This window comes from Eumetopias jubatus, unplaced genomic scaffold (assembly GCF_037043125.1).
Source record: "Eumetopias jubatus isolate StellerSeaLion01/CBP00866 unplaced genomic scaffold, mEumJub1_p1.0 scaffold_2, whole genome shotgun sequence".
NCBI lineage: Eukaryota > Metazoa > Chordata > Mammalia > Carnivora > Otariidae > Eumetopias > Eumetopias jubatus.
Window position 1 is genome coordinate 162,691,287 of NW_028274808.1, and position 17,988 is coordinate 162,709,274.

At 39.8% G+C, this 17,988-nt stretch overlaps 1 protein-coding gene across 2 annotated transcripts in view; it reads left to right on the forward strand.

The window, feature by feature from the left end:
• Window positions 1–17,988, forward strand: part of TEC (tec protein tyrosine kinase) — a 142,587-nt gene that overhangs the window by 52,129 nt on the left and 72,470 nt on the right. Inside the window, exons 2-3 of one of the 2 annotated variants that reach the window (XM_028100747.1) lie at window positions 2,398–2,529; window positions 2,965–3,150. In XM_028100747.1, coding sequence (XP_027956548.1) covers window positions 2,527–2,529; window positions 2,965–3,150 — 189 coding nt within the window. In that variant the 5' untranslated portion in view covers window positions 2,398–2,526. The remainder of the gene's footprint in view (window positions 1–2,397; window positions 2,530–2,964; window positions 3,151–17,988) is intronic. The other variant, XM_028100748.2, reaches the window with a different exon arrangement.

Genomic DNA, 17,988 nt, shown 5'->3' on the forward strand with positions numbered 1-17,988 from the left:
ATTTATTTTTAATTTAAATTCAATTAATTAACATATAATATTAGTTTCAGAGGTAGAGTTCAGTGATTCATCAGTCTTATATAGTACCCAGTGCTCATTACATCACGTGCCCCCTCCTTTATGTCCATCACCCAGTTACCCCATTCCCCCACCCTGCTCCCCTCCAGTAACCCTCAGTTTGTTTCCTATGGTTAAGAGTCTCTTATGGTTTATCTCCCTCTGTGATTTTATCTTGTTTTATTTTTTCCTCTTTTCCCCTATGATCCTCTGTTTTGTTTCTTAAATTCCATATATGAGTGAGATCATATGATAATTGTCTTTCTCTGATTGACTTATTTTGCTTAGCATAATACCCTCTAGTTCCATCCATGTTGTTGCAAATGGCAAGATTTCATTTTTTTGATGGCTGAGTAGTATTCCATTGTAGATATATACCACATCTTCTTTGTCCATTCATCTGTTGATGGACATTTGGGCTCTTTCCATAGTTTGGCTATTGTAGACATTGCTGCTCTAAACATTGGGGTGCAGGTACCCCTTCGGATCACTATGTTTGTATCTTTGGGGTAAATACCCAGTAGTGCAATTGCTGGATCATAGGATAGCACTATTTTCAGCTTTTTGAGGAACCTCCATACTGTTTTCCAGAGTGGCTGCCCCAGCTTGCATTCCCACCAACAGTGTAAGAGGGTTCCCCTTTCTCTGCATCCTTGCCAGCATGTCGTTTCCTGACTTGTTAATTTTAGCCATTCTGACTGGTGTGAGGTGGCATCTCATTGTGATTTTGATTTGTATTAAGGGAGAGAGAGTCTTTTTTTTCTAATTTTTAAAAAAAGATTTTATTTACTTATTAGAGAGCGAGCACTCAAGCAGGGGCAGAGGGAGAGGGAGAGGGAGAAGCAGACTCCCCTGCAGAGCAGGGAGCCTGATGTGGGGCTCCATCCCAGGACCCTGGGATCATGACCTGAGCCGAAGGCAGACGCTTAGCCAACTGAGCCACCCAGAAGCTCCTAGGGAGAGAGTTTTAAGCAGATATCGTGCTGAGCATGGAGCTGGTTGCAGGGCTCGATCTCACGACCCTGAGATCATGACCTGAGCCAAATCCCAGAGTCAGATGCTCAACTGACTGTGCCACCCAGGCGCCCCTCCCTAGGTGATTTTAATGTGCACTTAAGGTTGAGAACTTTTCTTTAGGAGCTTTAAATCTAGGTGAAAGTTAAAAACTGTACATTAATTGCTGTAGAACATGGAAGACTATGATGAACTCTATGATGAGTGATACAGAGATCGTGGGTGCATGAATTGGAAGGCATATATAAAAAAAATAAAAAAAATAAAAAAATAAAAAATAAAAAAATAAAAAAATAAAAAATTGGAAGGCATATAATTAATTGGAGTCATCAGGAAAGGCTTCATCAAGGAAGTAAGTTTTGAGCTGGTGGACTTTTCATACCAACTATTTTGACTGGGTATGGACTATTTGAAGAGCAGTGGAAGGAAAGATCGGATGATAGGTTTTAGCCAGATTGTGATTGTCTGGTGTTAATATGGGAATTTTGACTTTGTCCTGCAGGTGGTAGGAAGGCTTTTGAGGAGGCTTTGAGGATTTCTGGTGAATGAAATGGCGTGATGCAAGGTGGTGTCTTTGAAGATTGATTCAGTGGGAATGAGGGGTATGTTGTTTGAACAAAAGGAGGCGAGAGCCTGGGGAAAGAAAGACCAGTTGGAGAGCTGCTATGGTGGTCCAGATTATAAGGCTTTGGGCTAGGAAAAAGGCAGTGGAATTAAAAAAAAATAACGATAGTAAACATTTGTAAAGAGTTTTCATAATAAGCAAGTTCTTTCCCACATCTCATTAAACCTCACAATAACCTTGGGGGTATTTATCTCCATATTTTGTAAATGAAGGAACTTACATATAGAGGTTAAACTGTTGTAAAGTAACCTTACAGAAATGGGGGTCCTGACTGGATATGACAGATCAGTAATAGGGAGTTGCAGAGGTTCTTCCAAGGCATCAGGTTGGGTATGAAAATGGTAGAATTCCTAGTGGCTAATTCAATGTCAAGGCTCTGGCTCTGCTTTTAGGTAACCTCTTAACGTTCTTCACTTGACTTCCATTACCTCTATGGTTTGATGTACAATGACTGTAAATGTGTGGTGAAGGGAAGGGAAGAAAAGGCTGTTGTCAATTCAATTTCTATCAAATAAAGAATCTTAATGTATTTCCTGAGTAGTTTTGGGTTTTCAGATAGTTAAATTTTGTTGAATTTTGGAAGGCTTAGTCCAGGTGTGGGGAATGCAAATACAGGGCTGAGGACCTTGTCCAGGTGGGTTCTTCCCTGAGTAGGTTAGTTGTGACCAGGTGGATTTCCTTTTCTCTTGTGGTTGAGACAGGAACCATAGGAAAGAGAACTATGGAGCATGGTGTAGACATTGGAGAACATCCTCATGGCTGCAGTAACTAGGATGGTTGATCAAGATTACATCCTTATCAGAGCTGGAGATTGACTCATACCCACCACTATGGTAATTCATTTTGTTCACAAGTCACCGGGTCCGTGTGCTCATCCATTTTGTGTACCAGGCTCCCAAGGCAATTTAATTTGCAGGTGATGAAATGTGCTTTTTCATCTGAGATATTTGTTTCCCTGCAATTAGATAGCAGAACAATGTGCCATAAACCTAAGGGATGCTAGGGGAGGTACAAAGGAGTGACTCATCATCATGGCAAAACTTGATTAGATTTTCTTGTGAAATGCTGGGTCCTGGAGGAACAGGATGAGCTGGGGATGAAGAGAGGTTGAGCTTTTGTGCCCTGGGCAGTTTCAGTCCAGGTGCATAGACTAATACTAGCTCCAGCTGTGGAGAGGGTAAACTCTATTTTGGTAATTTGGAATGAGAACATCTTTGGAAAATTAAGATGTCACATTTTATTTCAACTGTTTTTTTTTCTCACTTTAGAATACTAGGATCTTCAATGGCAGGAGACAGAGTGATCAGAAGACCGAGATGAATTTTAACACTATTCTAGAAGAGATTCTTATTAAAAGGTCACAGCAGAAAAAGAAGACATCACCGTTAAACTACAAAGAGAGACTTTTTGTGCTAACAAAGTCCGTGTTAACCTACTATGAGGGTCGAGCAGAGGTAGGAGACAATAAAAATTTGCCGCTTTCTATGTTGATAATATTTTATAATATTGTTCCCCCTCTGCACCCCCCCTCAGATCTTATGGAATAAACCCGAGGCAAATGAAGTTAAGGTAATAATTTGTTATCATTTGGATCTGAGCAATAAAGCTTAGAATATTGTGAGAAATTATTCACAAGTCTCCTGATTATGGTGTAGTATATGAGTATACATTTTATATCAGCCTATTGAATTAATCTGTTCATATACACTGTGTCTGTGTCCATTGCTTTATATGGATAGTTCTTCATCATTATGTGGAAGTTATTTAAAACTGGTTAGTGATTTGGTGGATCCAGCACATTACTGATGTTGACCTAAAGCAGAACTGTTCAACATTTCTTGTGATAAGCAGCTACTGCGGAGTGCCTTTTATGGGGGGCAGGGAGTAGTGGCTTCTAACAACCTCGTCAGTGAGCATGTGGCATAGTGAGGGAATGTTGTCAGCCACCTTCTGGCTTTTCACTGGTTTTAGCCTCTGGTTTTTCCACTGGATGAGACATGTGAATGTAGAGTTGCCTCTGGCCAACCTTGTTTCCTCCTGACATCTTGGGAATGCAGCATCTCGTCCTGCAGGTCCAGCCGTGCTCCTCCCTACTAGAAATATTCTCAGATTCCAGGGAATGACTGGAGAGTGTGTTGCCCCTTGTTGACCACATGCTATTGTCTAGTTGGTTACAGTGGGATTTTTGGTGATCTTATTGTTTGGTTTTATTTAATTCTGCTTTTTTACCTAGAGTGCCATCCTCAGAAATTGATTTACTTTTTTTGGTTGGTTGTCTTGTTTTTGTTTTTTTTTACTCCCACTGATTTCTCTGTGTTTTTGTTCCCCCCAATTCAGAGAGAATGGCATCATTGATTCTTTCTGGTTGTCCTTAACTCTGTTAATTTCTGTTGTGGCTTGTCACTTTGACTTACAGAATTCTGCAGGTTCATGTAATCTAGGACTAAAGTCCTTTATCCACCTTCCTAAATCCCTGAAATGCTGAAGACCCAAACTGGAAAAACTCTTTTAGTTGTAAAACTTGGGCTGAGATGAAGCTGTTTTTGGTCTTAATTTACCCTAGTCACTGTGACTTTTTTTTACAGGGGGCATGTGTGTGTGTGCAGAAATATTAATGTGTTTATGTGGGGCTGTCCTGGTCCCTGCTGGGAGTGTGTGTGTGTGTGTGTGTGTGTGTGTGGTATATGTGCTATATTTCATTTATTAAATCTGAAAAATTCAGAGTTCCAAAAGGGTTTTAGGTAAGACCAGAAATACGAATTATTTTAAAATCTAAAATAGATTTTAAGGGAAAACAATACATTTTTGCTGTATGGTAATTATTATATTTGAATTAAATGTAGTAAGTCTAAGAAAAGAATAGAAATATAACTTTGAAAGTGGTAAAACGTGGTAGTTTCTTAACCAAAAAAAGCCTCAGAAACCTGTATTATCTACTTAGAAATATGGACTGATACAATTGAAAAATGTTGCAATTGTTAGGTCACTTTGAAGATGGTAAATACAAGGTTTAAAGTGCCCTACTTGTTTTAGATTAAGTGGAATAAAGAGAACAGTGGGACCCCTTTTTACTTTAGAACCTGGCCCACTGTCTTGCCTGGGAGCAGCCTCAGTCACTATGAGAACCACAGGGGACAGAAGGAGGAAGCTGTCACAGCACAGACATACCCAGCTTCTGACACTTAGCATCAGGGTCCACCTCCTTTCCGGCTGCTCCTTGGCCCAGTGAGCCTCATCCTGCGTTCACTCCCGCTCCTGCGATGATCCCTCCTGGATTCTTTCTCTTAGGTACAGACATTCACTAATATATTTAGGACTTCCAGCTTGAAACGTGGTGGCAGATTTGTTTGCCTCTCACAGTTAAAAATAAATTGTTGTCCATAGTAAAAAGTTAGGAATTTTAAGATAAGAATCTAAATTTTTGTAAAAATAAAAGTCTGACTATACTGGGCTGAGTTCCTGCCTGACAACACTCTGTCCGGTTCTAGGTAAGCCCAGGAGCACCCCATTGTCATGTTTTCTCCCTGTTTGAGTTAGTATGTTCCGTTCTCTGTTTTCCATGGACGAACATTACAGTTTCCATCTCCCCAGCTCTAGAGGCTCTGATTCAAAAAGAGCTGTGATGTGGGTAACTCATAAGAATCAATAGGTATTTGAAATATAATTATTTTGTTAAAAATGTAAGACTTGATGTGGATTAGAAAAACCATGGGGAGCACTCAGGGGTTAGGATAAATAGCCTAGAGATATTTATTTTAGTTGTTCATAGTTCTGTTTTTAAAAGAAAAACAGTGGGTAGGCTATTGATTTATCTAGTCACTATGATTCCTAGTGTCTTCATGGCAATTAAGTGCCATTAATGCTTTATTAAAACTCTCAGTTAATCATAATGTGACTCAGACATCCATCCTTCTCTGGTTCTCTGAACCCCAGCTCCTTCAACATGATGGCAACAAGCGTTTCTTCCTATTAAATACAGTTTATTGTGCTTTTTTAAAGTATGCCAAGGAATTCTGTTTTAGACGATGAGAAATTCAGTCAAGCTCTTTCTTCCAAGTCTGGTATTGGCAAAGTTGTGTTTCAGTTTCTGCTGTGGGCCATTCTTTCGTTTGTCCTCCTTGCTCTTACTGCCCTCAATTAGCTCATATTTCTGCATATTCTAATGAACTGATACGAGATCTTCTTGGCATTGATGTCGTTTGATCTTACTCAGAATAATAAACAGAACATAGGACCTGGAGTGGGGGGGGTGGTTGGTAAGTGATCTTGTTCTCTGGTCGGGGAACTAAATGACACGTGGGTTAGACCCCCTGCCATGCCAGGCAGAGCTCCGTGTGGAATTGAGATGGAATTCAGGGAAGAGCCGGGCTGGAGCTTAATCAGGAAAAAGGTCTATTAAATAATGGTGAGGAAACAAGGAATGGAGAGATTTCTAGATGGTGAGATTTGGAATAAAAAAATTCAAGTAGTGTGTAAATCTACAGTTATTAGCTAAGAAACCACGAACTTTTAAATTTATTTTTTATTTTATTTTATTTTTTTTTGAAGATTGTATTTATTTGACAAAGACAGAAAGAGAGCACAAGCAGGCGGAGGGGGAGGGAGAAGCAGGCTCCTGGGATCCTGGGCCAGGACCCTGGGATCATGACCTGAGCCGAAGGCAGACACTTAACCAAGAGAGCCACCCGGGCACCCCAGGAACTTTTTATAATTGGACTTTGGTACTACTAATTTGCTTCATTTGTTGTCTGTAATACTGCTCCAGTATGGAAACTGGCGAATAGTTTATAAAGTTGAGGAGTAGGGAGACTGGTTTTGATCCTCAAGGCTGTCCCCAAGTTTGGTAATTCACTAGGAGAATTCAGAGTACTTGGCTTATAGTTGTCTTTATGGCTATGATTTGTGACTGTGGAAGGAGACAGAACTAAACTGGCAAAGGGAAAAGGCACATGGGCAGATTTCTATAGGAAACGTTGTACAAGCTTGCAAGAGCCTTTTTTCAGTGGAATCTTCAAAAGGTGTGCAAAATTCTTCTAGCATTCAATTGTGACAATTATGAAATGTTGTCTACCAGGGAAGCACATTAGAGGCTCAGCACCCAAGGTTTTTGTTGGAGGCTGGTCACATAGGCACCTTCTCTCAATCATGTACCAAAATTCCAGACTCCAGAAGGAAAATAGGTGTTCAGCATAAACCATATTGTTTGTACAAACAGCTTAGGCACAATGAGCTCTTTTTATCAGTGCTAGGAATAGTAGGACCCCCTCAAAGTCCAAGTTCCCAGATGCCAGTCAAAGGTCAGCCTAGGGCGCCTGGGAGGCTCAGTTGGTTAAGTGTCTGCCTTCGGCTCAGGTCATGATCCTGAAGTCCCGGGATGGAGTCCCGCATCGGGCTCCCTGCTCGGCAGAGAGTCTGCTTCTCCCTCTGACCCAACCCCCTCTCATGCTCTCTCTCTCTCTCTCTCATTCTTTCTTTCAAAAAAAAAAAAAGGGTCAGCCTAGTAAGCAGGGCTTACTCTTAGGACCATTGTCTGCACTTTAGTAGTAATAGTGACACAAATTATTGAGTATCACATATAGGCCAGGCACTGTGCTAAGTACTTTATGTACATTATTTCCTATATTCTTCAAAACAAACATCTTATTAGTGCCCCCACTTAAAAAATGAGTGACACAAGCCTTAGAAAGTTTAAAAACTTGTACAAAATCATTCATTAGTGAATTGCAGTGCTATTTCTTTGAAACCTGTCTTTGGAACAACCTTGATACTCCAGAAAATTAGAAAAAAAATCTATTAGATTTCTCTGCAACACAGATAAAGCTTTATTTTAAAGCTTTTGAGAATATTTTTTTAAGATTTTATTTATTTATTTATTATGAGTGGGGGAGGGGCAGAGAGAGAGAGAGAGTCTCAATCAGACTCTGTGCTGAGTGCGGAGCCTGATGTGGGGCTTGATCTTACGACCCTGAGATCATGACGTGGGCTGAAATCAAGAGTCAGATGCTTAATCACCCAGGCACCTGAGAATATTTTTTATTTACTACTTTCAGTTAAGATTTTTATTTTTATTTGTCAGAGAGAGAGAGAGAGAGAGAGTATGCATGCACAAGCAGGGGGAGTGGCAGGCAGAGGGATGCGGGGACTCGATCCCAGGACCCTGGGATCATGACCTGAGCCGAAGGCAGATGCTTTAACTGACTGAGTCACCCAGGCATCCCTCAGTTATGATTTTTAAAAAAAATTTTTTTTTGGCGGAAGAAAATTAGCACTAGGCAGGATTTTTGTCCTGGTTCTGCCATTATTTAATTGGACTTTATAAAACAATATTCTCCAACCCATATATCTCTTGACACTCTTAACTCCTCCTTTGTCATTTCTATTTTAACCCAGCACACATCCAATCTTTTACCTAATGCCTTGAATTCTCCTTCCTTTAGTTACAACCTTATTGTGGTTCCTAACTCCATTCTCTTGATGGATTACTTTCCTATTTGATTCTACTCTTGGACCTTAATATTTTATTTATGCAGCCATAATGAGGATATTCAAAACCTGTAGCTTTGTATCTTCTCTAGGATCAAGTAAAAACTCCTTAGCTTGGAATACAAGTTACTTGATACCATTTTTCCTTCTCTTCCCTCTTTGCTTCCTCCACCTCCTGCTGTGTCTTCTATGTACAGTCACTCTTTCATATTGTGCCTTACTTAATATTGTTCAGTCTACTTGGAGTGATATATTCCTCTACCAGCCTGTGAGGATCCATCTGTCCTTCCCACTATATTTTATACATCAAAAATGTGTTGAGTGCCTAGCAAATACTCAATTTTTCTTTTCTTTTTTTTTTTTTTAAGATTTTATTTATTTATTTTTGAGAGAGAGAGAGGAGAGAGAACACAAGCAGGGGGTGGCAGGCAGAGGGAGAGGGAGAAGCAAGCTTCCTGCTGAGCAGGGAGCCCAATGTGAGACTATCCCAGGACTCTGGGATCATGACCTGAGCTGAAGGCAGACGCTTAACTGACTGAGCCATCCAGGTGCCCAATATTCATCTTTTCTGACTCACCTCAGTGCCTACCTTCCCTGAGGCTTTTCCTGTATCCTCCCACCAAAGGTAGAATCCCTACCCCACCTCAGCCCCCTGTGCCCTATACATGCTTTTGTTATTGGCTTGGTTAACCTGCCTTTATTTACATATCTGTGTCCCCCATTTCACTTTAAGCTCTTTGATGCCAGGGCTCATATCTTTTCCATTTTTGTATTTCTGAGGGTCTAGTGCAGAGCTGAGTACTCAGTACTGGCTGGATGGATCAAAGAAGGGATGGACAAGCTTCAACCTTTAGAAGCAGGCAGGAAAGGTTTATCTTAAATGTACATCATGGACAACCACAAACGTTGTTATACTGCCTCCTATGTAGAAGAGTCCGGATCTGAGCTTCTCCTATAATGCCATAGGTGCTTCCTTGTTTTATTCAAACATCCTTTGTAATGAGATGCTTGGAATTTTAATCCTTTACCCAGGTTAACTGTCAGGATGGTGGAGGCAATCAGTTATAAGTATAATGACGCATGTTTCTTGAATATCCTGGTCAGCCTCCCACGTTTCTGTCTTTTGGGTCATATAGGGTTGTTCTCTTGACCAACCCTGGGAACCTGGAGACTCTTAGTGATAAAGGGATAAGAGCCCATTAAGGTTCTGAGATGATGTGATGTTTGTCTTTTAGTTATTTATCTTTAGATTAGGTAGACCTCCCAGTGGGAAGCATAGCTTTACAGGGTCTTTCTAATCACTATCTGAACATGTATAACTTCCAGCACTTCTTTGGATTCTGGGGAGTGGGTGTGGAGTAGAAAAAATAGGTCAATTGGAAGCATTTGCATCAGACTTTAGAGGTTACCAGGTAGTTCACCATCTTGTAAAAAGTGGAATGGCTCTAAATACTCCACAGATAGAATAGTGGTTAGTGTACTAGGGCGTGGGTTTTTTTCTTGGCTTTGAAAATTCTCAACTATATTATCCAATGAAAACTCATTTTCTTATTGGCTATTGAGTTTCCTTGTTTCTGAAATTAGGTTGTATCAGTTCCTTGTCTTGTGTCTCAGTTTCCTTTATTGTGTGTCTTCTCTCCACTTCTTCACTCATATCTGTTTTTCTTATCCTTCTGTCCTGGATCTGAATTTCCGCATCGTGAATTACGTTAAAGGGCCAAGATGCAGGTCTGAAGTCCTAGGATCTGATTTACCTCCTTAATTTGCCAAATTAATCTATTTCCATATAATAATATTCACTATTTTTTTTTCTCTAGGAAGTGCAAGCCTATTTAAGACAGAAGAGGGGGAGAATACCATTCCTAAAATTTTCTGGCTAGCTTTATTTTGCCATAGTTTCAACTTACAGAAAAGTTGGAAGAATAGTACAAGGAATTCTCAAGTAACCTTTACTCAGATTCACAAATTTTCTCTAGCTGCCCCCTTTGCTCTGTCATTCTCTTGGTCTCTGTCTTTCTCTTCAATTGCATGTTGTTTTCTGAACTATTTGAGAGAAAGTTGTAGACGTTGCTCCTTTTACCACTAAAAAGGCCATTCTTTTCTATAACCACAGTGTGATGATCAGTGTTGGGTCCGTTAACGCTGATACAACACTATTACGGAATCCAGAGTCCGTGGTCAAATTTCGTTCATTATGCCACTGATGAATTCATAGCTATTTCTCAACCTCCTCCCCTTGCCAAGTCTGGGATCTCATCCTGGGTTATGTATTGCATTTGGTTGGTCAAGACATAAAGTTTTTAAATGTCCATGGTGCAAGGAGGAGAAATGTATAGAAGAGATGCTATTTTTTGTTACATACTATAAAATGCCAACTATCTTATGAATATTCGGTGATTGTGTGTGAATGTCCACAAACATGAAGTCAGATTTAAAAACCATTATAGTCTGTTCTCCTTCTTCTCATTCTCATGGTCATCATTAGGAGCTGAATATCCCCCTCCTGCCAAAGAAACTATTTTAGCTTGGTCTGCTGGGATGAGTAAAAATCGCTTATTCCTGTTTCCGTACCCTCCTCCCACCTTCAGTGTAAATGAAGAGGGAGTTTAATCAAAGGTGTGGTCCTCATGCTACTTAAAAGTAGAAATAATAAAAATAGTTTAGATCTTGCAAAACACTCCTGGATCTGGCTGTGATAGCTGTTTTTATTTATTGATTATTGGTATTATGATGAGACAAAGCGTATAAGGAAAATCAGTATTTTTGGTCAGAAATGGCATTACCAGTTTATTTTATTTGTAGACTTAGCTCTCAGCGGGGTGCCTGGGTGGCACAGTTGGTTAAGTGTCTGACTCTTGGTTTCGGCTCAGGTTATGATCTCAGGGTCATAGGATCAGGCTCCACGCCGGCTCAGTGCAGTGTCTGCTGGAGATTCTCTCTCTCCCTCTCCTTCTGCCCCTCCCTGGCCATACACGCTCTCTCCCTCTTTAAAATAAAGAAATCTTAAAAAAAGACTTCGCTCTCAGCAGTTTTTAGTGATATCAAAAAGTCAAATTTCCCTCAAAGTTTTATTTAGCAATTTTTCCACTGAATATATTCAAAAGACTGTGCCATAGATACCGAAGGCAGTTAGGAAAAGACCAGTTCCCAGAATGTTTGGAAATGGCATCGCTGTTGAAATAAACAGTGTTTCTCCTTACTTTTGTTTTCCCACCTGTCTATCTGGAAAGAAATTTCTCTTAATTGGAAATGTGTGAAACTTGTTGCAGTTTTTGAAAAAAAGAACTATGTTTGACATCACGATTTTTGTAACATGTGAGTTTTATTTTTCTATGTTGCATCGCGACCTACTGGGTTGGAGATTCTCAGAAGTCTTTGAAGCTACTTCTGTAATTAGTAGTTTCTTGGAAGTGTTTGTTGGTGAAGATAGGTATGATAGCACTTTTCCTGAGGGACACTTAAAGAGACCAAATTATATGTGTGGAGGAAGCTTTGGTGGCAAAAGTGTAGATTCTACAGATTTTAGGGGGTGGTGGAGGTTGGGGAATGGTTGGAGACCTCCTCTTGGCCAAGGGTTGGAGTATGAGCAATGCTGGGCAGGGAGTGCCCATTCCATACAGTGGGAGCAGCATGTGCAAAGGCCCTGGGGGTGTAAGGGGATTTGGTGTGTTTGTGGAACTGTTCTGTTCTGGACCTATATAGATTTCTGTAACTGACAATTGCCCATACATACAAGGGGATAATTAATTTGTTAGTAGTAAAGAAGAATTATTTAATTATATTTTATTTTATTTTTTTAGAGTTACACCATTTTAGAGCTTGAAGGTATTATAAAGAATGACCCCCAAGTTTTTCACTTGTGGGAACTGAGGGTAAGGAGACAATCGCTCGAGTTCAGTCAGTAAGCTGCTTGCTAAACCTGGGCTAAAACTCAGATCTGAATGTTCCTGAGTTAGCCTCTGTACTGCCTTAATTCCGGGAAGGATGTGTTTGGGTTGCTCAAGTGGGTGAGAGCACTTACACAGCTGTTACAATATGGTGAGTCACGGAATAGACACCATCTAGTGACTGGGCCCTTTGCTGAAAAACACTATCACTTCTCGGCCTGTGCAGCTTTGCTCTTGTTGCATGTAATGGTTTCCTGCCGTTTGTCTCTACTTCTCCCCTCCCTCCACATATCAGTTATAAGTGTCTTGACCTTTTAAAATGACTGTTAAATTTATTTGTATTTTTATGATTATAGTCTTTTTTTTTCTCATGAACTACGTAATTATCTCCTTGAGGGCAAAGTTTGTTGCCTCATAATTGAAACATATCATACAATGCCTTGCACCCATTATTAGGCTCTCAAAAAAGTTTTTGTTGGCAATAATTATGATGGTGGTGGTCAGTTAGTGTTTTGGGGAAGTAGAAAGATCTTTAGAGACATTGTGATAGTTACTTCTCATGCCACTTTGTTTCTTTTTTTTTCTTAAAGGAGATGCATTATTTAAGTTTAGAAACAAAACTGCATTCTTATTTGATATTTATTAGTGTTATCCTCTCCCCCCAAACTAAAATGTGGATATTATTTGAAACAACTAGAGCCTGAACTGTCAGAAGAAATCATACAGCAATCTGAGAAAGTGAAACTGCACGTCGAGTTGTTTCTGGGTTGTTTGGGACATGCTGTCTTAGCCATTGGTTGATGCTGATCAGGTGCACGAGGAGAATTATCTGCAGAAGGGAGCTTAGAAACACCTGTGTTATTCAGCAGGTGATTCTGACTAATAGGAGAACTCCTCCCATTATTGGCCTTTAGGTTTTGTGAACACACTGTACTTCTGAGATAAAATATTGAAGTTTGCTGATTGCTACGTCAGATAACTAAAAACGTTGTTATAGTCTTATTACTAAAGCTCATTCACCTTTTTAATTTTTGATCAGAGAGAATTGTCTGTAATACTTGCATGATTCCACGTTACTAAACACCTAAAATGGAAAATTGCACCAAATATGGTTATTAATAAAATTCAATGAGTAAGTAAGAGACTTAAGTGAAATCTCTAGTAAAAAATAGAATTCTAGGAATTCCCCTTGCCCCAATTATCCTGTTGTATGAGAAAACTTTTTTCCATTCTATCTTTATTCCATGTAACCACATAGGTATAGCTATTCCTGAATTTTACTTGCCACAGCAAAAAAGGAACATGGATAGGTATAATTCCCTGCTCACGAGATTGTAACTGAAATTTTTCTCATTTTAGAGGAATATGTAAATTACATATAGAATTGTGTATTTATAAATTATATATAGAATTATATAAGTTATAGAATTTCTAAATCATAAAAAAATATAGATTTATTAAATATTTATTAATATGTTATTTATTTCCTGGCAGAAGAGAGGCCACGAGTCCATACATTTTTATTTGTTATGTGGGACTCCCATCTCTTGTTTTAGTTTATTCAATATTTGTACAACAAAGACTTACTGAGTATGTATTGTGTGATAGAGATGGAGGAATGAAAAGATACATGATTCTGGCTTTGTTAAGCTTACAGTCTGGTTAAACTGTAGTTCTACTTTTATGGGTTCATGATGACAGACTTTTTTTTTTTTAAGATTTTATTTATTTATTTGACAGAGAAAGACACAGTGAGAGGGAACACAAGCAGGGGGAGAGGGAGAAGCAGGCTTCCTGCGGAGCAGGGAGCCTGAAGGTGGGACTCGATCCCAGGACCCTGGGATCATAACCTGAGCCGAAGGCAGACGCTTAACCGACTGAGCCACCCAGGCGCCCCGATGACAGACTTCCTTACGCTGCATCTACTCTACAGTGGAGCTGGAGTTCTCACCCTTGTGCTCCACTGTTGTATGCCCTCCTCGCCTGTGACTCTTGAACTTGACTTCCCCTTGGATTTCCACGTGTAAATGGCGTGGTTGCACATACAGGATTTCAAGGTTTCCTTCTGTTCTTCAATTTTACTTAGTTTAGATTTCATGAAAGTACAAGGGTTTTGCATGTGTACTTCCAATGCTCTGTTCTCTGTAGCATCTCCGTCAAGTGTATCTGTAAATAACCAACACATTTATCCACCATTTATTTTATAAGTGAGGAAACTGGGGGACAAAGTCAGGTTGCCTTCTCTGAATTGACATCCCATTTGACTAGGTGAACCAAGATGTCTTATCTTTCTGGCTAATGTGCTATCTGTTAAACCACATTGTGCTACTGACCGCAAAGGGCTACTTCCTTAAACATAACTCCACTGACCACCTACATCGTTTCCTTCCTCCTTCCCTGCTTTGGCTTTATGTATCAGACCTTGAAAAGGGAGTTCTTTTGACATCGTTGGTTTGTGTTTCTTTTTTCCTCACTGCCCCCCTAGGAGGTGGTCCTACCCGTGCAAGTAAATCTGAGTTTGTGGAAGAGAGACCTGCGGGAAGGAAATATTTCTGGGAGTGGTTATATGAAAGAGGTTGAAAACGGTTATACTTAGATGGTAACTCTTAAGAACTTTAAAGTGGGTTTGGTAAAATAGTTCATTTCAGAAATACTTGACATTGTTCTTCACAGAAAAAACTCACAAGTAATTCAATTCAGCATGAATTTATTCATGTTCATAGTCAATCCCAACAGGAGAGACCAGTGTCACAGCTGAAAAGGACACCCTATAAAGCTTCTATAATATATTATTAAGTTTGTTTTTTAACATTTTTTACAAAAGTAAAGTAAGTAGATTTTTAGGTTAATTCAGCCCTGACTAGGATTGATTATGGTCCATCATCAAAAGAAATGGTAGAGATTTGAATTTTCTTAGAAAAAGAGGAGTAGCTTTATGCTAAAGATCCAATATATAATTCAGATTTTTTTTAAAACAGGGTCATTCCTTTATTTTCAGATGTCACATTTAATCACTTTCTAAGGATAGAGGTTGTGACTGAAATATCTGCAGGAAACAAAACCAACATCCACTGGATGAAAAAGTGTTTTCTAAGGTTCTGGAATCAGTTATCAGCAATTTTCTGTTCCCTCTTAATTATATGGAACTTCAGTCATTGTCTACAGCCCATTTCCAAATTAATAGAATTTTTGTGCATTCGAGCGTGAGAGATTAAGACTATGGACTCTGGAACCAGATTACCTGGGTTCAGTGTGTTACTTTTTAGCTGCATGACCTTGGACAAGTTACCTAACCTCTGCCTCATTTTCCTCATTTTCAAACTGGGGAGAAAGTAGTACCTCCCTCAAAGGTTTTGATGAGGAGTGAATGGATCACTGTATGTGAAGTGGTCAGAATAGCCCCTTGCATATAGTAAGTGCCATATGATCACCAGTGGTTGCTGTAATAGCTACACACATGAGGTATGTTGCATGATCACCCACTTTTGTCTTTTTTTGTGTTTCAGGGTTTTTGCTCTTGCATCTGGCTTTTCCCAGATCTAGACATTGTTGCAATAAGCATAGCTGTGTCATTCTCCTAGTATCGCAGGGGATCCACTCTCTAAATCGATCTCTGTTGCTTGCAGTCAGTTGCATTCTGGGCTTGTGGTAACTGGCGGAAATGTGTACCTCAGAGTAGGGCAGTTTCACGTTCCAGGCATCTCTGAGCCCGTGCTGATAGAACTCTTGTTGGGGAGCCTCTGCTGTGAATGTTTTCCTCTGACATTTGTCCATGGGGCACGTGGCAGGGTACTGGTTGTGGGAAATGGGCTGTTCCTTCAGTCTGGCATTCTCATACACCAGAGGTGGATCTACTATGAAGTGAAAGAAAAGTAAGCACTAGAGACTTCATTCCAGACCCCTTTCTCAGGTTCCTGGAACGACCCTGGCGGTTTTGTGTTCCTAGTTTTGCACTTAAAAAAAAAAAAAAAGTCTTCTTAAAGTGTGTAAGCTGCAGGCCATTCAAAACCTGGATCTGTTTCTGTGGAGCACAGAAGACTTGATTTGTTCTAATATCTGACAATATGTATGAATTCTGCCGGTGAGATACATACAGGCATCTCTGCTGTACAGTAGCCAAGAAACAAGCACGTTTCTTTCTTTCTTTCTTTTTGTTCATTCATTCATTTATTCATCATTCAACACATACTTATTATTGAACATAGAGAATACCCAGGTAGTCCTGTTTCTGTGTATTGCTGGATTCATCAGTTCACTCATGTAATGAGTGTTTATTGAGCATCGACTCCAGGCCAGGCATTGGGGTCTTGAATGGCACAGTCGGGGTCTTTACTCATCTGGGGTTTACTTCCTCCTCCAGGGCCCAAAGGGAGTCTACCACGGGCTTGATCTTCTGAAACAATCACATTTCTAATTGGCTTATGTTCTTAAAAGTCCTTTCAAGAGCAAAGTGATATATGTCTATTTCTGTTACATTTCTCTTTAATACTTTCAGAGTTGTTTTTAAAAGTACCATACTTTTCATGTTAAACGAATTCCCAAGTGTTTTACGGTTAGAGTTACTCTTGTGAATAGGTTTTCATAGTATGTTTGTTTTAATTAGATGTTGTTAATATATAATCATGCTCTTGATCTTCACAAATCTATTGTGTAACCAACCAGTATACTAGGCTATTTCTAAATATGACATAGAGACGCAACTTTCTCTTACCAACTTTGCTATAAAAGGGTTGTTTTCTGTTAAATTTAATTCAAATCATGAGAAGAAAACAATTTTTATTTATTTATTTTTTTAAAAGATTTTATTTATTTGACAGAGAGAGACACAGCGAGAGAAGGAACACAAGCAGGGGGAGTGGGAGAGGGAGAAGCAGGCTTCCCGTGGAGCAGGGAGCCTGATGCGGGACTCGATCCCAGGACCCTGGGATCATGACCTGAGCCGAAGGCAGACGCTTAACGACTGAGCCACCCAGGTACCCCAGAAGAAAACAATTTTTAAAAAAGTTAACAAAAATAAAAGCATTTTAAATTCAAAGTAGGAATATACAAAAGAGTGGGGTTAAATATTTCTTTGCTGAGAAAGTTATAAACTGTGTGTGCTGGAGGGAAGTATTCATGAGGGATGGTAGAAGAACGTACGTAACCAGTAAGAGTGAACCTTCTGAATCGACTGAAATATAAAATTTAAAAGCAGAGAAATCTAGATTTGTAATTCATAATCACTACCAACTGGTGGGGTAATAAGGTTCAAACCCAGGCCATTTGACTTGGCAGTTCCCTAGGCACCTCTACCCTACTTTTCTAGCCGGAAAAAAAAAAAAATTCTTTTTGCTTGAATCAATTAATTTAACAAAAATATTTTAAGTGCCTATTTTGTGGCAGATATTGTTCTAGGCTCTGAGGACACAAAAAAGTATATAAAGCAAATGTCCTGTTTTCATGGACTTATATTTTAGAGGAGAAAGACAGACAGCATATAGATGAGCCAATACACATCTCCCACCTTGATGAAAAGCAAAGCAGGATGGGAGAGGTTGGGGCCTTGCATGCTTGTTTGTTTTTTTGGTTTGTCTGCTTGTTTTGGGGGGTTTTTTTTTGGTGGGTGGTGGGGGTGGGGAATGGAGATTTTAAGAAGAAAGAGGCAGGCCTTCTGGAAACCTTGGGGGAGGGAAGCCAGGAATGCAAGGTCTTAAGAGGGGCAGCAGGTGCTTCCTTATCAAGGAACAGCAGAGAGGCCGAGGGGCCGAAATGGAAGGGGGGGAGGGGTGGAGCGGCGTATGTTTGGGCGATGAGGCCAGAGACCTGGGCAAGATCACGCATGGACGGCTTTGTGGGCCATGGAAAAGACTTTGTGTTTTTTTTTTTTTTTTTTTTTTAATGTGATAGGAAGATTTTAGTGGGTTGTAAGTGGGCAGTCACAAA